The 26,848-nt window shown below is 38.8% G+C and overlaps 1 protein-coding gene across 2 annotated transcripts in view; it reads right to left on the bottom strand.

The window, feature by feature from the left end:
• Positions 1-25,353, bottom strand: part of VAMP7 (vesicle associated membrane protein 7) — a 61,483-nt gene extending 36,130 nt beyond the window's left edge. Inside the window, exons 1-5 of one of the 2 annotated variants that reach the window (XM_031006004.3) lie at positions 25,123-25,353; positions 16,976-17,130; positions 10,903-10,960; positions 8,336-8,473; positions 6,003-6,093 (exon numbers count right to left, since the gene is read on the bottom strand). In XM_031006004.3, coding sequence (XP_030861864.1) covers positions 6,003-6,093; positions 8,336-8,473; positions 10,903-10,960; positions 16,976-17,121 — 433 coding nt within the window. In that variant the 5' untranslated portion in view covers positions 17,122-17,130; positions 25,123-25,353. The remainder of the gene's footprint in view (positions 1-6,002; positions 6,094-8,335; positions 8,474-10,902; positions 10,961-16,975; positions 17,131-25,122) is intronic. The other variant, XM_055375944.2, reaches the window with a different exon arrangement.
• Positions 25,354-26,848: the final 1,495 nt, after the last annotated feature.

Genomic DNA, 26,848 nt, shown 5'->3' with positions numbered 1-26,848 from the left:
GGGGATTCTCTCTAAACTGGCCTAACAGGATTCCTGCTAAAAGCTGGCCGGACTTATATATCAAATATAGGGGACAAGGAACTTGATCAAGGGTGGGGTATTAGCAGGATTCTTTGCTAAGACTTCCTTAGGCAGGCCAAGGACAGAGCCTGAGGATGAGACCTAGTTTAACAGAGTGCTCAGAGGAGCTTGTCTAAAATTTGGTGAAGCAGAGTCTTTGTCATGTAAGACTTGCACACTGAAAACCACAAAACATAGTTGGAAAAAATTAAAGAAAACCTAAATGAATAGAAAGAAAGCCCATGTTCATGGATCAGAAGTTTAATATTGTTAAAATGGCTCCCCTAATTGATCTACAGATTCAACACAATCCCTATCAAAATCCCAGATAGTTTTTTTGATATCTGAAATTGACAAGCTCATCCTAAAGTTCATGAAAATGAAAGGTACCCAGAATAGTCAAAGCAATTTTGAGAAAGAATAAAGTTGGAAGATGAATATTTCCTGATTTTAAAACCTACTACAAAGCTATAATAATCATGACAGCCTGGTACTGGCATAAAGATAAATTGAACAGAACTGAAGGTCCAGAAACAAAGCTATACATCCATTGATAACTAATTTTTGATAAGAATGCTAAGATCATTCAACAGGGAAAGAAAAGCCTTTTCAGCAAATGGTTCTGGAACAACTGTGTATACATATTCAACAGAATTAAGTTGGATCTCTTCTGTATTCCATACATAAACATTAACTCAAAATAGATCATAGATAGAAATGTAAGAGCTAAAACTAGTCTTAGAAGAAAACAAAGTAGTAAATCTTCATGATCTTGGCTTAGGCGACGGTTTCTTAGATATGTTATTCAAAGCACAAACTAAAGAAAAAAATAGATTGGATTTCATAAAAACTGTTGTGCTTCAAAGAACACCATCAAGAAAATGAAAAGACAACTCACAGAATAGAGCAAAATATTTGAAAATCATGTATCTGATAAGGGCCTAGTATCCAGAATATATAAAGTACTGTTATAGCTCAACCATAAAAAGACAAATAACCCACTTAAAAACAATAAAGTATTTTTAAATAGACATTTCTCCAAAGGTAAAGAAAATATACGAATGGCCTATAAGCACATGAAAAAATGCTCAACATAATTAGTCATCAGGGAAATGCAAATCAAAATCACAATAAAGTATCATTTCACTAGACTGGGTATAATCAAAAAAGATACGTTTTGGCAAGGATGTGGAGAAATCAGAATCCTCATACATTGCTATTAGGAATGTATAATGGTGCAGTCACTTTAGGAAAGTTTGGCCCTTCTTCAAAATGTTACAAAGTTGCCATGTGATCCAGCAATTCTATTCCTAGGTATGTAAGCAAGAGAACCAAAAACATATATATATATAATATATATAATATATATATGTTATATATTATATATAATATATAATATATATATGTTATATATTATATATAATATATAATATATATATATGTTATATATTATATATAATATATAATATATATATGTTATATATTATATATAATATATAATATATATGTTATATATTATATATAATATATAATATATATGTTATATATTATATATAATATATAATATATATATGTTATATATTATATATAATATATATAATAAATATATATAATATATATATATGCTCACACAAAAACTTGTACACAAATGTTCATAGCAGCATTATTTATAATAACCAGACCATGAACTAATGAGTAGATACATAAAATGCATTAATGCATTGGAATTATTAGTCATAAAAAAGAATTAAGTATTGATTTATGCTACGACATGAATGAATCTCACAATCATTACGCTAAGTGAACGAAGACACAAAAGGCCACATATTACAAGATTCCATTTATACGAAAAGTCCAGAATAGGCAAATTTATGAAGAAGAAAAGGGAATTAATTGTTGCTAAGGTCTGAGAGTTGAGGAGAAATGAGGAGCAACTGCAAATGAGTACAGGGTTTCATTTAGGGATGACAAAAATGTTACAAAATTGATTGCAGCAATGGTTGTACAATTCTGTGAATATAGTAACCACTGACTGTATACTTTAAATGGGTGAATTATATGATATGTGAATTATATTTCAATTAAGCTGTTAAAAAAATGAAAGGGAATTAACTGGGAATGTTCTTGTCACATTTTAAATTTGCTGGTTTTTTTTATTTTATTTTATTTTATTATTATCATACTTTAAGTTTTAGGGTACATGTGCACAATGTGCAGGTGAGTTACATATGTATACATGTGCCATGCTGGTGTGCTGCACCCATTAACTCGTCATTTAGCATTAGGTATATCTCCCAAAGCTATCCCTCCCCCCTCCCCCCCACCCCACAACAGTCCCCAGAATGTGATGTTCCCCTTCCTGTGTCCATGTGTTCTCACTGTTCAATTCTCACCTATGAGTGAGAACATGTGGTGTTTGGTTTTTTGTCCTTGCCATAGTTTACTGAGAATGATGATTTCCAATTTCATCCATGTCCCTACAAAGGACATGAACTCATCATTTTTTATGGCTGCATAGTATTCCATGGTGTATATGTGCCACATTTTCTTAATCCAGTCTATCATTGTTGGACATTTGGGTTGGTTCCAAGTCTTTGCTATTGTGAATACTGCCGCTATAAACATACGTGTGCATGTGTCTTTATAGCAGCATGATTTATAGTCCTTTGGGTATATACCCAGTAATGGGATGGCTGGGTCAAATGGTATTTCTAGTTCTAGATCCCTGAGGAATCGCCACACTGACTTCCACAATGATTGAACTAGTTTACAGTCCGACCAACTGTGTAAAAGTGTTGCTATTTCTCCACATCCTCTCCAGCACCTGTTGTTTCCTGACTTTTTAATAACTGCCATTCTAACTGGTGTGAGATGGTATCACATTGTGGTTTTGATCTGCATTTCTCTGATGGCCAGTGATGGTGAGCATTTTTTCATGTGTTTTTTGGCTGCATAAATGTCTTCTTTTGAGAAGTGTCTGTTCATGTCCTTCGCCCACTTTTTGATGGGGTTGTTTGTTTTTTTCTTGTAAATTTGTTTGAGTTCATTGTAGATTCTGGATATTAGCTCTTTGTCAGATGAGTAGGTTGTGAAAATTTTCTCTTATTTTGTAGGTTGTCTGTTCACTCTGATGGTAGTTTCTTTTGCTGTGCAGAAGCTCTTTAGTTTAATTAGATCCCATTTGTCAATTTTGGCTTTTGTTGCCATTGCTTTTGGTGTTTTAGACATGAAGTCCTTGCCCATGCCTATGTCCTGAATGGTAATGCCTAGGTTTTCTTCTAGGGTTTTTATGGTTTTAGGTCTAAATGATAAAGGGGATATCACCACCGATCTCACAGAAATACAAACTACAATCAGAGAATACTACTCTACGCAAATAAACTAGAAAATCTAGAAGAAATGGATAAATTCCTCGACACATACACCCTCCCAAGACTAAACCAGGAAGAAGTTGACTCTCTGAATAGACCAATAACAGTCTCTGAAATTGTGGCAATAATCAATAGCTTACCAACCAAAAAGAGTCCAGGACCAGATGGATTCACAGCCAAATTCTACCAGAGGTACAAGGAGGAACTGGTACCATTCCTTCTGAAACTATTCCAATCAATAGAAAAAGAGGGAATCCTCCCTAACTCATTTTATGAAGCCAGCATCATCCTGATACCAAAGCCGGGCAGAGACACAACCAAAAAAGAGAATTTTAGACCAATATCCTTGATGAACATTGATGCAAAAATCCTCAATAAAATACTGGCAAACCGAATCCAGCAGCACATCAAAAAGCTTATCCACCATGATCAAGTGGGCTTCATCCCTGGGATGCAAGGCTGGTTCAGTATACGCAAATCAATAAATGTAATCCAGCATATAAACAGAACCAAAGACAAAAACCACATGATTATCTCAATAGATGCAGAAAAGGCCTTTGACAAAATTCAACAACACTTCATGCTAAAAACTCTCAATAAATTAGGTATTGATGGGATGTATCTCAAAATAATAAGAGCTATCTATGACAAACCCACAGCCAATATCACACTGAATGGGCAAAAACTGGAAGCATTCCCTTTGAAAACTGGCACAAGACAGGGATGCCCTCTCTCACCACTCCTAGTCAACACAGTGTTGGAAGTTCTGGCCAGGGCAATCAGGCAGGAGAAGGAAATAAAGGGTATTCAATTAGGAAAAGAGGAAGTCAAATTGTCCCTGTTTGCAGATGACATGATTGTATATCTAGAAAACCCCATTGTCTCAGCCCAAAATCCCCTTAAGCTGATAAGCAACTTCAGCAAAGTCTCAGGATACAAAATCAATGTACAAAAATCACAAGCATTCTTATACACCAATAACAGACAAACAGAGAGTCAAATCATGAGTGAACTCCCATTCACAGTTGCTTCAAAGAGAATAAAATACCTAGGAATCCAACTTACAAGGGACGTGAAGGACCTCTTCAAGGAGAACTACAAACCACTGCTCAATGAAATAAAAGAGGATACAAAGAAATGGAAGAACATTCCATGCTCATGGGTAGGAAGAATCAATATCATGAAAATGGCCATACTGCCCAAGGTAATTTATAGATCCAATGCCATCCCCATCAAGCTACCAATGACTTTCTTCACAGAATTGGAAAAAACTACTTTAAAGTTCATATGGAACCAAAAAAGAGCCCGCATCGCCAAGTCCATCCTAAGCCAAAAGAACAAAGCTGGAGGCATCACGCTACCTGACTTCAAACTATACTACAAGGCTACAGTAACCAAAACAGCATGGTACTGGTACCAAAACAGAGATATAGATCAATGGAACAGAACAGAGCCCTCAGAAATAACGCCACATATCTACAACCATCTGATCTTTGACAAACCTAAGAAAAACAAGCAATGGGGAAAGGATTCCCTATTTAATAAATGGTGCTGGGAAAACTGGCTAGCCATATGTAGAAAGCTGAAACTGGATCCCTTCCTTATACCTTATACAAAAATTAATTCAAGATGGATTAAATTTGCTGTTTCTATAACTCTAAAAATAAATAAGTCATTTAAAAGGAGTCAATTAAAAACGTTGATTTTTCTGGAAACTTTATGCATCTGCAATAAATAATATTGTAGCAATTGTCTGCCTCCACTTTCGGGCAAAATAAATACATTTGGTGACAAAAAAAGAGTAAAAATAAATAGTAGTTGTCTCAACAGATTCTCTAGCCTCTATCTAGATATATAATTAAAACTAAAATCAATTAAAGGAAATCACTTTAAATAGCCAAGACGTACATATCAAGAACCACGAAAACGTTTGTGCATTTTGATTATTAATCCCATTCCTGATAATTAATCTCAAGAAAATAAGAAAAACATAATAGGCACAAAAATATAACAGTACGGTTACTACTGTAGGATAAACTTCCAAATCAGTCCTACTTAAGAGTATTTGCAACTGGTTGACTAAGTCTCTAAGCATACTGTTCAGTCCAATTGACATTTTCATAGCAAGAGGGCCTCAGTGAAGGAAGCACAATATTGACTGACATTCTTCAGCAAGCTCCTTATCTGGTTGCAAAACAGCACTCTAACACTGTGCTAAAGAACCTATGCGTCCAAAATTCAGGCAAGGTTAGGTAACCCGTGATACATTAACTCAGTGAAATACTGTACAATCACACTGACCAAATTATTCTAAACTGCTGAATTATCATAAGGTTCTTAGAAATTAGTCTTGTTAAGCAAACTAGTAAATTTAGAATGAAGAATAGTTGCAAGGACAAAGAAGAAACCATTTGCACAAGCAGACAGTATCACAGTTGTCTCAGCTGACAATTAACTTCCAATGGTAAGAATAAGGAAGTGCTATTTTGGCTTCTCTAGAATAATTTGACCCCAGTCAAGTAATCTTTATCATTTTTGCCCACATGCATGAAACTATGCCATGAAACATACCTATGTTTCTGACCATGATTCCTTTCAGTTCATCCACTTGGGCTTGAGTCTCCATCACTTTGTCTAGGCCCTTATTCTCAGAGTGATGCTTCTATAAGAAAATAAGTTTTAACTTATGGTACCCAGACATTATTTACAATAGGAAAACAAAAATAAGGGGAATGACAATTTACACTGAGGAATGCTATAAAATTATGTCTCTATTGATATAAAAGATACATGTCACTTCACTGGAAAAATGTTACAATACCCAGGAAAAAATATGGGCAGCATAAAAAATGCTTCTATACAAACTATAAGTATGTAGTCTAAAAATTACCTTATTTTAAATAAAATAAAAATAAACATTATATCAAATATACATGTGACTTGTGGGGCAGAGATTGGGGGGGATATATAATCTGTGCTCAGACAAGGAAGAAAGGAGAAAAAGAAGACTGTAGTTGGGGCAGTGGGGGAAAGAATGCTGCAAAATTGTTCCCCACTTCTTGAGTATGATGAGGTAGGGGCTGGCCCAGCTTCTCAGCATCTGTTCTTGTATCTGCCAGGATCACAGCATATAAACTATTTTTATTGGCTTCTCACAGGATCTAGAATCTAAAACACTGATAATATATATTTTGAAATTATTTATCCATAGCTAGCAATTATGGGGTGCTTAATACACAATGTTCCAGTCATTTCATTGTGTTAAGTGCTTCAAACGGGATATTATTTAATCCACCCCAAAACTCTATGAAACGATGCTATTATTATCTCTATTTACAGACGAAGGAACAGGTAGAGATTTTGTTCAGAAGGTCACACAGATCTAGAGCTAACGACAAATTGGTTAATTTGAAAGTTTGTTTCTAGCTGACCCTATTTACTTTTGACTAAGTACTGGTATTTTTGTTGTGGGTAGTGTTTTATACAGTGTTACATAGATGAACATTTCCTAGTGGGGAGTATGAAACAAACCAACTGCTTGAATAATAAAGGTTTATAAGTAACCAATTTAAAGGGACTTTATTGCCAGAAGAGTATGTGTGTGCGTGTGTGTGTGTGTGCATAAAATTTAGAAATGTAATACTCAGAGTATTAAAACCACAGGAGAAGTGAAAGTATTCCATTACAATACAGCTTTTTTTTTAACTCATAACAAAATCATAGCTAGAGCTTACGTCTTTATACTCAAATAGTTTCATGGATAAAAGGGAAGCATTTCGAAAGGTGTCTGACATCATGAAAACATAAATTAAAACCACAATGAGATACCATTACACATCAACTGGAATGGCAAAACTTAAGACCACATCAAGTACTGGCAAGGACGCAGAGACACTGGAACTGCTGGTGAGAATATAAAATGGTACAACCACTTTGGAAAAAAAAGTGGTGATTTTTTTTTTTCAATTACACATCACCTACCATATGACCCAGCAATTCCATTCCTAGGTATTTATCAGAGAGAAATAAAAACATATGTCCACACAAAGACTTATACATGGAGGTTAACAGCAGCTTTATTCACGATAGCTGAAAACTGGAAGCAACCCAAATATCCAGCAACAGGTGGATGGATAAACAAATTGTGGTATATTACTACTTAGCAAAAAGGGGAACAAACTACTGATTTATACAACATGGAAGAATATCAAGAGCCTTACACTGACTGAAACAAGCAAGACACAAAAAAGTACATACTGTATGATTCCATTTACAGAAAGTTTACATACTGTATGATTCTATTTACAGAAAGTTCTATAAAAGACAAAACTAATTTATAGTGATAGAAAACAGATCAGTGGTTGCCTGAGGCAAAGTGTAGGGGAGGGGACCAACTGGCAAGGGATATGAGGGAATTTTTAGGGTGATTAAAATGCTGTCTTGAGTACAGTGGTATTTCACAGGTATATACACATGTAAAACCTCACTAAGCTGACAATTAGGGATTCATACAGATGAAGAGAGTTTCAAATTATTAATTTGGGTTGTTAGAAAATTAAATTTCCCTCATGGAAGGGTAGAAGGTTTATGTATAGTTTAAAAGATCATTTGGCATGCTGAACACATTTAAGCATCAGATGGGTAGTTCAACTAGATGATCTTTAATGCTCTTCCAATCATGAGACACTGTGATCACTATTAATAGAGATAATAAAGACTATCACTGTTTTCTACCCTAAGATGGCCCCTTTACATTTTTTTTTAATCAGGGAAGTTTTATTATGTTGGCTTACAGTAACACAATCAGAAAACTATATTGCAGGTCAGGGCCCCCTAGATTCATAGTGTTTGAAGGTAATGAAGAAGATATAAATCAAAATACCTTATCCTGAGAAAGATCTTACCAGCTGTGCAGCTAAGACACTTGAGAACTCGCTATTCATGGCATATGGAAGTGCTGTCTGTGCTCTTGAACCATAAGTAGTCTGGAACCTCTTCTTTATCTCATTCAGAAAATTAAAGGCTCGGGAACGTTCAAAATCCTGAAAAGAGATCAACACAGAACTCACATTTAGAAAGTAAACAAAGATGATGTGAGTGATTAAGAACAACAATAAAAAACAGCTAACATTTACTGAGCAATGATTATCTGAGGAGGAACTAGCATTGATCCTATCTATCTTAAAGATAAGTAAAGGAAGGCTCTGAAAAAGTAACTAACTTGTCCAAAGGTCCAACAACTAGTAAATGAAAGAGCTGAGAAAGAATCCAGATATATCTGGTCATTGACAACTGAAGATAATGATACCTAGGTTATCAACTTCTTGACATCAGGAATTGAATTTTACTTCCTCCACATATTTCATAGGATCTATTAGAAGGCCCAGCACAAGAATATGTTTAATAAATCCCATAATGATCATAGAGTCTTTCACACATACAGATACTACTACTGATATTAACTTCAAATTGAATTTTTTCAATAGTGGTGGTATATTTGAAAAGATCAAGTGACATACTCATGTCTAATCCCAGCCAGCCAAAAAGTATGTGTGTTCTCTGTAAGAATACCTTAGAGGAAAAAAATGAATGTGTGTATGTGTGTTTATGTATACATGTGTATGTGTGTATCAAATTATAGCTCAAGAAATATGAGGCTCGACTCTAACTATCCCAGATTTCATTAGTATTTTCCTTCTACTCCAAGCTGTTTCACATCAGTCATTTCACATATAGCTGGATTTTTTCGTACTTTTGGAAAATATTGTGAAGCCAGAGATAAAAATCATTGTGATGATCACTATGGTTGACAGTCATTTCCCTTTCACCCAAGATGCTTAGTCTAAGCCAAGGGTTCTTAAATTGGGGTCAATGGTCCAAATTCAAGGGGCCTTTGAACTTGGATAGAAAAAAAGAAAATCACATCATTATTTTTATCAATCGTTAACTTATATTTCAATTGTGAATATAGGTTGTATATTCATAATCGGGGTAGTATTAAACAGTACCTGTAACTGTCACCAACAGAAATCTTTTTTCATGTACCATCACAGTTACAGATATCTCAAAATATTGTCAACACCCATCACATCAAGATTATTAGTTATTAGACCTATGACTAGATCTTGTTAATGAGTTCATAAAGAAGCATGTATATTACTACATCAAGTTTTTAAAATATTTTGAATACTATATATATATATTTCAATATAATTGGCTTTGTTAGAATTGTGTGTGTTTTATACATTTAAAAGCATTCTAGAAAAGGAAAATTAAAAAAAGAAAACAAAAACATTCTGGGAGTGTCCCACAAGTGACGAGTCTGTGATACAATAAAGATTAGGAACCCTGATCTATGGCAACCATGCCAATTCCAAGTCTCTTTGTCAGTAGGCAGTTTAGAAATGAGCATGCAGCCAATAAGACATGAAAGGAAGTTCACTTTGAAAGCAGGGGGAGGGGAGGGCATGCAGCTGGGAAAAGCTTCCTCATTCCTACAATAAGACACTCAAGAAGACACAGTCCCTCTTCTCCGGACATGAATAAATAAGTAGCTCTACGTAACCATAATGGCAACCTGTCTGGGAAGAAGGAGACACGGAGAAAAGCAGAGAAGAGAAAGGACCTTAATGACATCATTAAGTTACTGAGAATTTTGGGCTGAGAGCCGACAAACAGTCATACCTAACCAATGTAAACTACAGGTTTATATAGCTGATCATAATGTATTGTAATTTTGTTTTTCCAAAGTTCACATACATTAAAGGATTCATTAACTACTGATAGAAGAAATGATGCTATCTAATCTAACATTCCACATAAACAATTTTTGAGAGGTTTTGATATCAAAGAATTATAATTATGAACATCAATTCTCACTACAAAATAGAATAAATATAGAAGTTGCAAGAGGCTAAGCTAAAACTCTACGAAAATTGAGTTGATTTGCACATACCCCAGTATCAAGTTTTCTTAACATTTGCTGCTCTATATGACAAATGCAAAATATTAACAATTCCAGCTATGTAAAGTTCACATCACGTTTGCCCACTATAGGTACAGATCAGCAGTCCCCAACCTTTTTGGCACCAGGGACCGGTTTTGTAGAAGACAATTTTTCCAAGGACTGGGGGAGGGGGAATGGTTTCGGGATTAAACTGTTCCACCTCAGATCATCAGGCATTAGATTCTCCTAAGGAGCATGCAATCTAGATCCCTCGGATACAGAGTTCACAACAGGGTTCACACTCATATGAGAATCTAATGCTGCTGCTGATCTGACAGGAGGCAGAACTCAGGTGGTAATGCTCATAGGCCGCTCACCTCCTGCTATGTGGCCTGGTTCCTAACAAGCCACAGACCTGTACTGGTCTGCAGCCTGGGGGTTGGGGACCCCTGGTATAGATAATTAAGAACTGGCTGTATTAACAGTACACATAGTTAAATAGCAATATGTCTTCAAGTTACTTACATCATCAGTGATACAAAGATATACAATCCTGTCTTGGCAGATGTAATGAAACAAATAACTGTAGAATAAAAGATATAAAACTTACTGTGGTTATAAGCAACATCACTTTTACTTCTATCTTCTATCTATGTATAAGCATGTTCAGTACTGCCAATGTCACCATATTACTTACGGATACAGTCTATTCTCCCTCTTCCCCTTCCCAATATACCTGTTTCTTTCAAGTCAAACTGATAGAAGTACATAAGAAATAAAAAGAAGATCTCTATTCTAGCTACATAGCACAACAGCATGTGTATTACCCATTAGAACGATAGCTGCAAAAGCATAATTGGACTCTTAAAGCATGAACAAGAGATGACATCTTAGGAGGAGCATGTAATTAAGATTAACCCCCAATAGGCCATATGGTTTTCTTTGCTTTTTCCTAAGTTCTTAAAGCAAACATCTTTTCTACCAAATTCTCAACATTTGAGTATCCACTTTGAGTTAGTTACTGTGCTGGATGCTGAGGATACAAAAAAGCAAAACCACCAAGTCCCAGTCTTCATAGGGATCACAGTGTAAGGAATTACAGTGCAGCATGGCAAACAGGATGACAGGAAAGTTAAAGGCAGTACATGGTGCTCCGGGGACATATTAATAGATGAGGCACAAAATGGAGATTTGCCAAAGGGTAACCAGAAAAACTTCCCAGAACAAGTGATGTCTGATTTAAGACCTGAAGAATAAGTAACAGATGGCAAGGTAAAGAGTGAGCGAAAGGCCAGGCGTGGTGGCTGGCTCATGCCTGTAATCCTAGCACTTTGGGAGGCTGAGGCAGGCAGATCGCTTGAGCTCAGGAGTTCAAGACCAGCCTGGGCAACATGGCAAAACCCCGTCTCTACACAAAATACAAAAATTAGCCAGGTGTGGTGGCGCACGCCTATAGTCCCAGCTACTTGGGAGGCTGAGGCAGGAGGATCGCTGGAACCCAGGAGGTTGAGGCTGTAGTAAGCTGAGATTGCGCCACTGCACTCCAGCCTGGGTAACAAAGTGAGACCTTGTTTCAAAAAAAAACAACAACAACAAAAAGTGAGCAAAGAGTTTTTCCAGAGAGGAAGCAGCAAGCATAAGGGCCTAGAGGTAAAACAGCACCTAATAGATTTAGGAAAGTAAAATTGGCTCACATGACTAGAGTACAGAATGTGAAGAAAAAGTGAATTATCTGGACAGACAAGACTGGAGAAGTAAGCAAAAACCAGGTTATACAAGACTTTATAAACCACACTGTGCATTATCCTAAGAATAATGAATAAACATCCAAAAGTTTTAGCCTAGGGAGGGTGTGATCAGATTTGCACTTTAAAAAGGACACATTAAAAAAAAAAAACAAAAAAAAAAACAAGGACACATTGGCTAGAGTGCGGAAAACTGACTCAAAGGAGGACCAGACAGGAGACTACTGCAGTATACCAGGTAAGAAATGAGGAGGGAAATAAACTAAAGTAGAATGGGTAATAAAGAAAAAGGGACAGAGAAGAGATAGGAGGCAGCATTTATAGAACTTGGTGACTGGCATGAGACAGGTTAACTAAATTTTGCCTCCCACATTTGTACCTTGGGCAAGTGGATAGATAGGGGTATCTGTTGAATTATATTAATGTTCACAGAGGACTGACATGAATTACAAGGAGATACAGGAACTCAGGCAAAATCTTTTCCTCCAGTACTCTAAAACTATTTGCACCATTTCCACCAATGACTTCCACATTGCCATATCCAGTGGCTCTCTCTGAAACATATGATAGTGTTGACCACTTCCTTTTGGAAAGTGTTTTATCTTCACTAGATTTCCTGACATCAGGCTTGCCTGGTGCTACAGACTGAACTGTGTCCTTTCAAAATTCATATGTTACAGTGTGACTATATTTGGAGACAAGGCCTTTGGGAGGCACTTAAGATTAGATGAGGTCATGAGGGTGGGGTCCTCGTGATGGGATTAGTGGCTTTAAAAAAGAGGAAGAAAGAGATCACTCTCTTTCCACCACCTGAGAACACAGCAAGAAGGTGGCCATCTGCCAGCCAGGAAGAAGGCCCTCATCAAGAACTGAATTAACGGGCACCTCACCCAGTCTCCAGAACTGTGAGAAACAAGTATCTGTTGTTCAAGCCACTCAGTCTATGGTATTTTGTTATAGCAGCCCAAGCAGGCTAATATACCTGGTTTATATCATAGTCCCTTTCCCTCTACACTAACGTTTTCTAGCTTCCTTAGCCTCCTGCTTCTTTCACACTTACTCCCTGGAGGGCGGCATGCACTCTCATGTTTTGTTGTAGTTTGTTTTCAGCTACCACAATTATGCCAATGATTCCCAAATCTACATCTGACCTATCTCCTGAGCTCCAGGACTACCTACACTACTGTCTACTAGACATATCCAACTGGACATACCATAGAGAGCTTAAACATGACATGCCCAGAATGAAAGTCATCACTTTCCCCATAAAATTTGTTTCTCCTAAACCAGACTTGTAAGTCACTTGGTGCACAGGCCACAAAAGGTAACAAGGTATGATCCCTGCCATCAAGAAGCCTATAGTCAGGGTACAGAAATAAACAATCATTTCAATTATAATACAGTCTGAGGCCAGGCACGGTGGCTCACGCCTGTAATCCCAGCACTTTGGGAGGCCGAGGCAGGCGGATCGCCTGAGGTCAGGAGTTCGAGACCTGCCTGGCCAACATGGTGAAACCCCATCTCTACTAAAAATACAAAAATTAGCCAGGCGTGGTGGCACACGCCTGTCATCCCAGTTACTCGGGAGGCTGAGGCAGGATAATCACTTGAACCCAGGAAGTGGAGGCTACGGTGAGCTGAGATTGCGCCATTGCACTCCAGCCTGGGCAACAAAAGCGAAACTCCATCTCAATAATAATAATAATAATAATAATAATAATAATAATAATAATAATACAGTGTGAAAAGTGTTACAATATGAACAAACTAGATGCTATGTAGACACATAAAAAGTGTGTCTGATTGCGGTGCCTGATTGAGTGTTAATGTTCAGGGGTTTCTGGAAAAGGAAACATCTAAGCTCAGGCACACAAAGTGAGATTTTTAAAAAATTAAGTAGATAAATATATTCCAGTAAAAGGTAACAGCTATTGCAAAGGCTAGGAAGAGAGAAAGAACCTAGCATTGAACTGTAAATGGCTAAGTATGAAGTATGGCTGGAAAGCAAAACTGAGGACTAAAGTAGTAAAAGATGAGCCCACAGAAGGAAAAAGTGGCAGATCTTGAAGAATATTCCAAGTCCCGTTAAGGAATTTTACCTTAAGGGCAGACAGTATCTGTTGAAGGAAGGAATATGATCAGAACTGCCCTTTTAGAAGCATTAAAGTACAAATTAAGAAAGTATTTCGCTTGGGACCTGTAAAGTGAGCAAAAGTTTACAAGGAGGCTTAGGGGGAGAACAGCATTCCTAGAAGATAACAAAAGCATGAAAAAAAGGTACCAAAGCTCGAAATAACACAGCTAGATCAGAGACACAGGCAGAGAGGCATGGCAGACAGATAACATCTCCTTCTACTATAACTGCATTTTAATTGGATTACATATTCTATACTCTCTTAAAGCTACATATGGCTGTGACTAAATTCTGGCTCATAATACATGAGTGGAAGATATATGCCCTATTTCCCAGTCTTGCCTCTAAAAGGACGACTACATGTGCTTTCCCTGGACATTTTCTCAGGAACTGCCTAGAAACACAAAGACTGTAAGTCTAATACATTTTTAGAGAAAGTATAAAGCCAAAATCATAAGAGGCTAAGATTATTTAACCCCTAACCTCTAGGCCCACAAACCTATGCTGGCAGCAAGAGGACTACAAAATGTGTACAATTCCCAAAGATGATATACTCTCTAACTACCATTTTGGATGTGGCCAGAAAGGAAAAACTTCCTGGAGAACAAAGCCAGGAGTCAGGGAAAAAGGGTGAGGGAGTTCCTCCAAGAAAGCAGAACCACTAACCACTTCCTGGTCAGAATAGGGAGTCTTTGAAATTGTGTGAGGCAATTATTTGATCATTACTGGAAAGCAATGACTTCTACATGTTTCTCATTCTTCCCTTTTCCAAATGGGAGTTTGTAACTCTCACTGTGATGATCCTTTTCTTATTTCACCATTGTCTACTGGGTTAGGCTGGGAAAGCAGGGAAAACATATGACTTATCTTTTACTTTATGGTCAGTGGACCACAGGAGCCACACCAGGGCCTGATGGATAGGACTGTGTACCACCTAGACATGCTGGACTTGGAGCCAAACACAATGACTAGATAGGTCTTTGGAGCTACCTCTCTCAGAGAAGAGGTGTATTCTATGTTTGGGAAGAAAGGTTCACTGAAATATCTGGGTGGCCAGAAGAGTAGACTGGAAGACTGCAAGTCATCCCCTGACATCCTATAACTTCCTCCAGAGTAACAGAATTTTAGTTGAGCCTACGACTGCATAGCCAGAGATGACAATTCCTGGCCTCCCTTCTAGCTATGCTAGCTACATGACTGTGTAGTGAACAGTAAGATGTAAGTGGAAACTTCTCAACAATATCAGGCCACTTCTGGGCCCTGCCTTTAAAATTACTGGGCAAGCACTGGGATATAACAAGCACCAAAGGAGCTGCCTTGGCCAGAAGTGGAAAGCACTAATTGCTTTGGGAATTAGGGAATTGGAAATGGCAGAGCCACCCCAACATCCCAAACCACTCATCTCTGGACTAGCTCATTAAAATTAATACTGTATCTTGGGGGTCTCTCTCATAGTAGCTTAGAGTACACCTTAAACTGTATAAGGGGTTAGCCATAGAAAGTAATAAGGACCTCATTCTGAGATAAGAACTAAGGAAGTAAGGCTGGGTTAAGTAAGAAAAGATTTTTAAGTGCCAACGGGGAAGGTTGAGGCACTTTTTAAAACTAATTACTAAGATTTCCCAACTATGGCCACTCTAATAAGCCACCAGAGTGATCTTTCTAAAGCAAAAACTGACTGAAGGGCCAGGCGCAGTGGCTCACGCCTGTAATCCCAACACTTTGGGAGGCCAAGGCAGGCGAATCACCTGAGGTCAGGAGCTTGAGACAAGCCTGGCCAACATTCGAAACCCCAACTCTACTAAAAATACAAAAATTAGCTGGGCATGGTGGTGCACGCCTGTAATCCCAGCTACTCAGGAGGCTAAGGCACGAGAATCATCTGAACCTGGGAGATGGAAGTTGCAGTGAGCCAAGATCGCACCACTGCACTCCAGCCTGGGTGACAGAGAGAGACTCTGTTTCTAAATAAATAAATAAAACAAACCTGACTGTGTCACACCCTGGCTGAAAACCTTCAATGCCTTTCCACTGCCCACAAGGTAAAGTCCAAGCTCTTAATATGGCCTACAAGGCCCTACATGACTTTTCTTCTACCCATCTCTCTAGCTTTATTTTCACCATCCTGGGCACCAGTCACAGAGAACAGTCTGCAGTTCCCTAAATATGCCCGCCCTATGATCTCATGCCTCCATACTTCTCTACCTGCTGTTCCTTCTACTTGGAATACCATTCTCCTATCTACTACTTCCCATCCCCCCAACCCTTGACATCGTGGATTTGACTTTCTCCCTCATTAAACTATAGCCCTTATGAGGGCAAATACTACGTATCTTATTATATCCCCAGCACCAAGCAAAGTGCCTGGCAATAGTTAAGTGTTCAGTAAATATTTACTGAAAGAATGAACAAAGGAACATTATCTATCTTATCTGAATTATTTCACATATCACACAGCTCTAGAGCAAAGTCACTTTTACATTTAACATTTCCATCTTTCTTCAAAATAAAATACCACTTCAATAATAGAATAAAATAATTACAAGTTAAATTTATAAGTAACAAAACCAGATATATTTTCTAAGTTGGTGAAGGTTACTATTCTGTCAGCTTATTCAAATTATGTACCTAGAAGCTTGTTTTCTACTTTTCTACCATTCTGATTAGAGTAACAGAATTCCCTTCTTTCATCCCTTACCACATGCAGAACAGAACTCACTTGCCATGTGAGTACGTTAGTTTGTTATTTTCAGAAGGTATCTTAGCCAGAATCTGCTCTGTCACCTCCAGGAAGTTTCCTCCACACCAAGCATGTTTGGCAAGGATAGTGGTCCCCCTGGCAACAACAGCAAAAAGAATCGCCATGGCTTCAGTCTATCAAAAGGAAAAACACACAGATTTAGAATATTTCTTTGACATAATCTTTCAAAGGTAACTTACTATCATTTATCAACATACTACCTAGAGATAGTATCTAACGAGGCACTATAACATGAAACTTAACAACAGACTTAAGAGCAGGCTTAAAAAGAAGGTCAAAGTTTTCTACAAACTTACAACCTAAGCCATGCTTGTATGCATTCATATAAAGAGACATACAAAACACATACACACACACACACCATTGATAGATTGCATTTACAAATTATTACAGCACAAACAGATATCACCCTTTTGAAAAGCAATGACTATAGATAGCAAAGGGACATAAAGATGTCTTCATTCTTTAATGTAGAAATTCCATCCTGAAAATTTATCCTAGAGAAATAGTTCAACAGAAGTTAAGACTCCAGATTCATAAAGATAACTATTAACAATAAAAATAGCCTATATTTATTGTTTACTATGTGCCAGGTACCATTTTAAGTACTTTATAATTATTAATCCATTTAATCCTCACAACTCAATGAGATTATACACTATTATGATACTTCTATTATAGATGAGAAAACTGAAGCACAGATGACCTAAATAATTTCCCCCAAATTACAGAGCTAGTAAGTGTGGAGCTGCAATTTAAACCTAGGCAGTATGGTTCTAGAGCTCATAATCTTAGCCTTTTACTGTACACTGCCAGTATAAAGGCATCATCCATAACAGAAACAAAGTGAAAATAACTCAAAGCTTCCACAAGAAAGGAATGGTAAGACCCTTCATAAACAAAACATTACTAAAACCATATGGCATGAGTTTAAGATTATTTTCCTTATGTCTGCCTATGAATATGTGCTATTATTTCCCACCTAACAAGCCCAGCTTCTCTTATTTAATGGCATAAACATAAAAAGAGATGAACAAATCCTTTTCTAGTCTTCGATTAACTGTTAAACCTACTCTTATTTGTTAACATGCTCAGTACCCAACATACCAGTGGTTCTCAAACTGTAGTGGGGAATACGAATCATCTTGTGTGGCAGAGTATGAGTCATTTGCTAAAAATTCAAACTCGGCATCACTTCCTGAAATTCTGATTCCGTAGGCCTGAGGTAGGGCCCTGGAATCTGTATTGAATACAAGTCTGTCTGGATGCAGGTGATTCACACAAACATACTTTGTGAAACACAACAGCAAACTATAAACTGTTTGAGATCAAGGAATGTTCAGATTCCTTATTGCAATCCCAGCACGGAAGGACAGCACACAGAGCAGAAGGTGCTCATCTGTCTCTTGGGCTGAATGCCTTTTGGGGATCTCTTTTTCATTCCTACTCTCTAACTGAAGTTGTTCCCCAGGGTTGTGATCTCAACCATCTTCTTTCTAGAATTCTCCTTACACATATGCAGTAAGTTATAGTTTCCAAATTGCTGTCTTATACTTTATCTCCCTTGATCCTAAAGCCTCCCTAACTGTGGATCCTACTGTTCGGTTTCTTTTCTGTTTTTTTTTTTTTTTTTGAGACAGGGTCTTGCTCTGTCACCCAAGCTCCAGGCTAGCATGCAGTGGCACAATCTTGGCTCACTACAGCCTCCACTTATCAGGCTCAAGTGATCCTCCTACCTCAGCCTCTGGAGTATCTGCGACTACAGGTGTGTGCCACCATGTCCGGCTATTTTTGTATTTTTTTTGTACAGACAGGGTTTCACCATGTCACCCAGGCTGGTCTTGAACTCCTGGGCTCAAGCAATCCACCTGCCTTGGCCTCCCAAAGTGCTGGGATTACAGGCGTGAGCCACCGTACCTGGCCCTGTTCTGTTTCTTCAAAGCATCGTTACGCATTATCTCTGCTCCTCTGCCTCCTTTCAACTCTTCTACTTACTATAATCCGGCTTTTGCCCTTAAAACTCCAGAAAACCATGCTTCCTAAGGTCACCAACAGCCTCTATATTGCAAAATACAGCGGTTACTTCTCTATTCTTACCTTACTTGACCTCTTAGGCACAGTCAACACTGCTGACCGACCCTCCTTCTTGAAATGCTCCTACATCTCTGGCTGCTCTTTTTGTCTTCTTGCTGACTCTTCCTCCTCTACCTGACCTCTAAATGTTGACTTTCCTCCGGGACTGATTCTGTGCCCTTTTATTCCCAGATGAGCTCAGTTAGATCTGCCATTTTAAACATGATTTATTTGCTGAAGATATATTGCATACAGAAAAAAAAAATAGTGCCAAAGATAAAACCGAAAGCACAACCAACAGTTGACGGAAAGGTAGATAAATAGAGACTCACAAAGACTGAGGAGGACCAAATGGGAAAGCCAAAAGTGTGGTGGCCCAGAAGCCGAAAGGAAAGAAAGAGAATGAAGACTGTAAAACAATCAGTGAAATTTTATAACAAGGAAGGAGGTCATTGCTTAGGGTCAAAGAGACACAGTAGAGAGGAACAAAAACACAAAGAGAAACAGAGATAAGAAATCATATGGTCCCTGGAACAGAGACATGAAAAAGTAGCAGCCTCAGTCCCTGTGCAGGTTCAAGAAGAAAACTGACCTTGGCAACAATTAATACAAAAAGATCTAGTGTTTCAGTGGACTGTAAGTTCATTATGAACCAACGGTATGCGATATTGCTTAAAAATGCTTACATAATCTCAAAGTACATTAAGAAATAGGGTGTCTTGACCTGTTTAAGTACTAGTCCCATTACACTCTGTGCTGGTTAGAACATATGTAAAATACTGAATTCAATTCTGGGTAGAATATTTAACGACTGGACAAAAGGCAGGCAATATGGGTGAGAGACACGGAGATTGTGTCATCTGAAGACTGGCTGGAGGAACTAGAGATATGTAACATGAGAAAGAGAGGACTTAGAGAGAACATGACAATAGTTTTTGAGTTTATATAAAGTACAGTCACCTGGAACAGGGAGCACATTATTCGGAATATAACTAGGAACAATGAATATAAGTTATACGCAAGTAGTGTTTCGTTCAATAAAAGCAGTCCCCAACTTAAAAATGACTGTTAAACAGTGGGTACATAGCAACAGAAACTTTACTTTCCTTCCAGATGTCACTAATAGGAATTCCTTCCTCTCTGCTATACTGCTAAAAATCCCACCTATGAAGTCTTACCTGCCCCCATTGTAAGTGTCTTGTAATAGAATCCATAACGTCTTGATGAGTATTGGGATAACAGAAACAACCGTGGCACAATGAACACTGCACTTGAAGTTAGAAAACCTGGCTCTGCTAATTATTAGCAGTATGTAAATGCCTAATAAACCATAAAGTGCTATATAAAGATAAGATCCAAGAAGAAAAAGAATGAAAAGATAAGCCAGAGAGAGAAGGGAAGAAAAAAAGATAATGCAACATAAAGGAAAGCCCCATATCAACACTGTTCCTCTTTGTTCTCCTATTCACTCCCCACTTGGTCCCACAGCCACCATCCCAATTCTACTTTATTCCTGCTAAGAATCCTGTATTAGTTTCTTGTAGCTGCAGTAATAAAGTACCAAAAACTTGGTTGCTTAAAACAACAGAAATGTATCCCCTACCAGTTCTGAGGGTTAAAAGTCCAAAATCAAGATGTTGGCAGAGCTGTGCTCCCTCTGAAACCTGTAGAAGAGAATCTTTCCTTATCTCTTTCTAGCTTCTGATAGTTTGGTGGCAATCCTTGGTGTTCCTTGACTTGGAGGTGCAGCACTTCAATCTTTACCTCTGTAGTCACATGGTGTTCTCTGTATCTGTGTCTTCACACTGCATTCTCTCTGTCTCTCTTCTTTTATACGGATGCCAGTCATATTGGATAAAGGGCCCACTCTACTCCAGTATGACCCCATTTTCAATTACATCTTAATTACATCTGCAAAGATCCTATTTCTAAATAAGATCCCATTCACAGGTACCACAGGTTAGGACTTCAACACAGCTTTCTGGAGGACACAATTCAACCCACAACAAACCCCCATTTTAAACTGATACTACACCTGATCTTAGCCAAAAGGCTGACAAGCAATGCAAACTTCCATTTTAGAAACTCACTGTTCATCCCAAATAAATCCTACCCTTCCCTTTCCAGATACTCATATCACCCAACTTGCCTCCCTCTCTAAAACCTCTGTCCCTTCATTTTCCTTGCTCATATTGGAGGACTGTCCTTAGAGCTAAGGGCTAGAAGGGTCACCCACAACAGCTTGGAGTTAGAAAAGCCTGTTTTTACTATGTTAAGGGACTAAAGAAAGGATATTTTTGTTCTAGTTGTTGGGTTTCTAAAAAAAGATATGCTATAAGGGAATTCAAATGAGAATTATAAATGCAGTTTTTTAATAGAGGAATTATTGTAAATTGTGGGGAAGGTCTTCGAGTCCACTAAATTAAAAGTTAATAAAATGATACTGGTTGGCATAACAATGTAAATGTCATGGATAGCATTATTTATAGAAGGAAATGCATCCAGCGTTCCAAACAATAAGCTTACAACAGTACTTTTAGAATATATCCATTTGTAAGTAAGAAATTGCCTGTATTAAAAAATTTGGTAATAAAATAGAACAGCAATGATGAAAATGCTCCTCCTCAGCAGAAGCATCTTCAAGTAGAGGCTGAAGACAGTTTCAGGTAACTGAGTAAGGGGAAAGGCCAAGTCCATGTGTTTTGAGAAATCTTTTAATTCTGCATTTGTATTTTGATAACACTGAAAAATGTATAAGAATATTCTGGATCATCTACATGTGTATCTTATAAACGAGCAATGGCACACAATTCAGTGCTGCACTTGCATTCCTGTCTATAAAGAAATAGGTGTCAATAAATCACCTAAAATGACAATGCTTAATGTTTACATCTTAGAAGTATCTGGCTGATCTTAGGTTGGCACATCCTAAATTCACGACAGTCATGACTCAAGCACTCTTGTACTGCTGTTGTTTTCAATCAGTTATAAAGACAAAATTTGTCTTTTGCAGTAATGATTTACAATTGAAAGATACCTGCACGGAATAAGACTTTAATTTTGGCTGGGCGCAGTGGTTCATGCCTGTAATCCCAGCACTGTGGGAGGCTGAGGCGGGCGGATCACCCAAGGTCAGGAGTTCGATACCAGCCTGACCAACATGGAGAAACCCCGTTTCTACTAAAAATACAAAATTAGCCAGGCGTGGTGGCACACGCCTGTAATTCCAGCTACTCGGGAGGCTGAGGCAGAAGAATCGCTTGAACCCGGGAAATGGAGGCTGAGGTGAGCCAAGATCATGCCATTGCACTCCAGCCTGGGCAACAAGAGCAAAACTCTGTCTCAAAAAAAAAAAAAAAAAAACGTTTAATTTTAATACTTGAGGCTTTTATCTGACATCCTGAAAATGACAATGTGGCAGAATAACATTACCACTTAAATTACCTCAGGCTGAGAAAGTAATACTCAAAGATGTGTTTCTTGGCCGGGCATGGTGGCTCATGCCTGTAATCCCAGCACTTTGGGAGGCCGAGGTGGATCACCTGAGGTCAGGAGTTCGAGACCAGCCTGACCAAAAATGGTGAAATCCCGTCTCTACTAAAAATACAAAAAAAAATTAGTCAGGCGTGGTGGTGTGCACCTGTAATCCCAGCTACTCAGGGGGCTGAGGCAGGAGAATTGCTTGAACCTGGGAGGTGGAGGTTGCAGTGAGCCGAGATCGCGCCGCTGCACTCCAGCCCAGGCAACGGAGTGAGACTCCGTCTCAAAAAAAAAAAAGATGTGTTTCTACCAAGTAGAAACCAAATGATACCAAAACATGCTGTGTGAACAGAGGTTATACAACTGTTCAAATAAAGTAGTAGAATTAACTCATTACATAGCACATGGTGATAGTCAATGCAAAATTTTTAAAAAGTATTCTGTATCATTATATTATTGCAGGAGGATCTATTATGTTAATTCTTGCAAGAGTTCATTGGCAGAATGTTTCATAGGAAATATAAAAAGGAAATTAATTTTTTTCCACCCCTGTATCATGAGCAGATTATTAAATTAACTGGCCCACTAAATTAATGGAGGGAGGTACACAAGGTGCTTGGGAAGAGATGGGAGATCCTTTTAGGAGGGATGGATGGAAGAAGAGAAGGCACTGAGAGCAAGGTAAAGAAGGTACATAAGCTAGCCTGATAAGATGGAATGGTCCACCTTTGGTGAATGAGAAGGTTGAGGAATACGGCTGATGGCCTTACATAAAGAAGGCCTTGTATAAATCATGTCATTTAAATTTGATCAAATAGGGAGTCTATTTCAGTTCAACACGTATATACTAGTGGGTTACTATATGACAGTCAAAGTAGACACTAGAGGTATAAAGTTAAGGAAGAAAGGACTCCTATACTTGAGGGAGCCATAGAACAATGGGGAAGACAAATATAAATAAATGCAATAAAGTATAATAAGTGAATAATCTAAGAATGTCCACAATTGCTCAGGAAATGTCTTAATGTTTTGTGATGATCTCACCTCGGATGAAGAACAGGAATGCAGGTGTCAGCCTATGCCTTAGAAATTTCCTCAGTATACTGTTAGGATTATCTCTCCTTGGAAGAGAGGTCAAAGTGTCTATTTTACCCTATTTTCCCAGTGCTCAGCACAGTGCCTACCATCTAATATTCCCTCAAATATTTGTTGAATAAATGAGTGAACATTGAGCATATTTTGGTTTTAAATATACTATAAATGGTAGATAACTTTATATTCAGAAGGACCTGGTAAGAATAATATTTTCACAACCAAACTATCTTTCTAAGTAAGATAAAGCAGTTGAGCTAATAGTAATCCAATCCCCCACTCTTCTCTCTGGGTCTTAGAAGGAATAAACCAACTACAGATAAACCATGAATTCTGATGCAATAACCTTGGAGGAGATAGAAGAATGAAGAATAAACACTGCTTAGACAGGGGAAAAGAAGAGGTGTTTACGAAAAGTCATGTTACAGATCAAGATTATTCCTGTTGGTATTACAACTATTCTTCCTGGACGATGCCCTGACCTCTGACTTTCTTAGGATAGGATCCCACCCTTTCAAGTCAACCACCTGTTTTATTTTGCATTAACCAATATATAACATAATCCTGATTATTCCTGTTTTCCCCTCTAGACACAAACATGTAAGTTCCTGAGAGTAGCAACCTCCTAAGTCTTGTTTACAGCTGTATCCCCTGCACTTAAAAGAATGTCAAGCATATACCAGCCGTTCAATAAATATTTGTTAAATGTATGAATGGATCTGCTCTCAGCCACAGGTATTCAAAGGGAATTAATATCCTAAACATGACTGTATCCTCTGGGATCAAGGGAGGGATAATGGAGATACAGGTAGTTGAAAGCAATTAATGAGGCCAAATGAAGACGGTTGTTTGTGAGAGTTATGGGAGAGGGAGATGTAAAGCATTTACCAAAGTACGCGGTCAGAATTTGATCAACATTGGCCATTAATAAAAACACCAAACAGGTCTGAAGCTGAGGAAACGGGTCTAGGCAGAAATACAGTTCCTGAACAGAGGAAGAAGGGGACTGTCAATACTGAGCAGTGGAGGAAGGGCGAATAAGGGGCTAGGAACCCACGAAGGAGCATAAACAGCCAGAAGTAGAAGGTGAAGCAGAAAGTGACGTCATCGAACAAGGACGTAGAGAGTTTTTAGAAGACTCGGGCGATCTCAAGAAATTTAAATGCTACAGAAAGGTCTTGTAGAATACAAACTGAGAGAAAGTTAACATTTTTTCCCTCCTGTAATGACAGCTTAAGTGACGCATTCTGACACTCTTTAACTCGAGGCCTTTCCAGTGGCATAAGACGCACCTCGCCAAAACTGGTCCTGCCCGACAACTGGAACTGTCGACACCAGAGAAGCCCAAGTCACCCCTGCACTGCCTCCTCGCTCCACCCCAGCACCTTTCCATCGACACCTCCGCCCTCCCTCCGCAGTTCTCTCCCCGCCTCCCGCAGGGCGCACCCCACTCCATTTACCTGTCCGGGCACCCTCTGAGGGCGCGCGGGCTCGGGACGGAGGGGCGCGGGTCAGTGCAGGGTCGCCAACTGCCCGCTCCCAGAGGAGGCTGGGACCGGACGCCGCTGACTTCCGCATGAAGCGCCCCGCCTACGCGTGGCCTCTTGGGAGTGGGAGCGCTCCTCCAATGGCAGCAGGCGACACGGCTAGGCCTGCTGCGCTCCCAGCCCCCCGCACTTCCCAGGAGCCGTACTGCATTCTGGGAGTAGTAGTTCCGATTGGAGTATCACTGAGTGTTTCACGTTCGTTCGACAGCTCTTGTGATAAACAGCGTCAAATGCCGTATAGGGATCCAGGAAAATGAGAGGATGCAGGCTAGATAAAGAATCTACCAGCAATGAGTAGGCGGCATAAATGAAGAGCCAAGCTTGCCCCGTCTCTCCTGCTTAGTCTCAGTAGGCAGCGTCGCCCGTTTCCTCACAGACAAAATAGAATTCATCTGACAGGAACTGCCTCTACTTTCGCCATGAAATTTTCTAATTTTCTTGTACCCCTCACCAATCCTTTCTCCTATTCTTTTTGCAATAATAATAATAATAATAATAATAATAATAATAAACGACTACTCTCCTTTGATCTAAGCCAGCCCTCTTCCATCCCTATTCCCTGTTGCCGACTCAGAGTCAAGCTCCTCTGATGAACCCTTCCGTTGCATGACTCCTCAACGGCTCTCTGCTAACTCGCTCTTTACGATCAGGACTTAAAGGCTGTCAAAATTTCTCTCATCTAAAACATTCCAAAGTCACCTTTCTTAACCCCATACCCCAAGCCCCCTCATCAAACACAGACCAAACACAGATAAGCTAGTGGTCTTTCTCTCACCTCTCCTTTACAGACAGAATTCTCAACAGTGTTGCTAAAACAAATAGATACTTTTAAGCCATTACCGTATTTCAACTCTGCAGGACTTTAGTTTGATTATTCCTTTTTTTTTTTTTTTTTTTTTTGAGATGGAATCTCACTCTGTTGCCCAGGCTGGAGTGCAGTGCCGCGATCTCGGCTCACTGCCAGCTCCGCCTCCCGGGTTCAAGCGATTCTCCTGCCTCAGTCTCCCAAGTAGTTGGGACTACAGGCGTGCGCCACCACAGGCAGCTAATTTTTTATATTCTTAGTAGAGACGGGGTTTCACCATATTGGCCAGGCTGGTCTCAAACTCCTGACCTCGTAATCCACCCACCTCAGTCTTCCAAAGTATTGGGATTACAGGCATGAGCCACCACACACGGCCCTTATTCCCTCCTTTTTGAACCCCTTTATTCTCTTAGCTCTTTCCAAGAACTACACCCTGCTGGTTCTCCTCCCACCTCTGTGGCAGCTCTTCATTTTCTTTAGAAATGTTCACATTTCATAGGGTTCTGCCCTATGCCATCTTCTCTTCTTACTCTTCACACTCTTCCTGGTGATCTTAATCATTCCCCTTGCTTTATCTCCCCTTTGCAAAGGTTCGCATTTGGTATTAATATCAACTTAATTATATTGTATTCAATATCTATTCTTTAAGAGGCAGCATAGTATCCTAGAAAAAGAATGAGTTTTAGAGTCAGAGAGATCTGAGTTACTAAGCTGTGTGAACTCTAAATATCGCCTCTCTGTAGAGCTTTCAGGACTCTAGCAAAGCCCCCTCTTACTCCATATTCTCTCCTAAAGTAATCTTATTTATACCCTAAAATTTGTAGTGTAATTATC

Source organism: Gorilla gorilla, chromosome X (assembly GCF_029281585.2).
Source record: "Gorilla gorilla gorilla isolate KB3781 chromosome X, NHGRI_mGorGor1-v2.1_pri, whole genome shotgun sequence".
Classification (NCBI taxonomy): domain Eukaryota; kingdom Metazoa; phylum Chordata; class Mammalia; order Primates; family Hominidae; genus Gorilla; species Gorilla gorilla.
The sequence above is the reverse complement of the archived record's forward strand: the minus strand, read 5'-3'. Positions and strand labels throughout refer to the sequence as shown.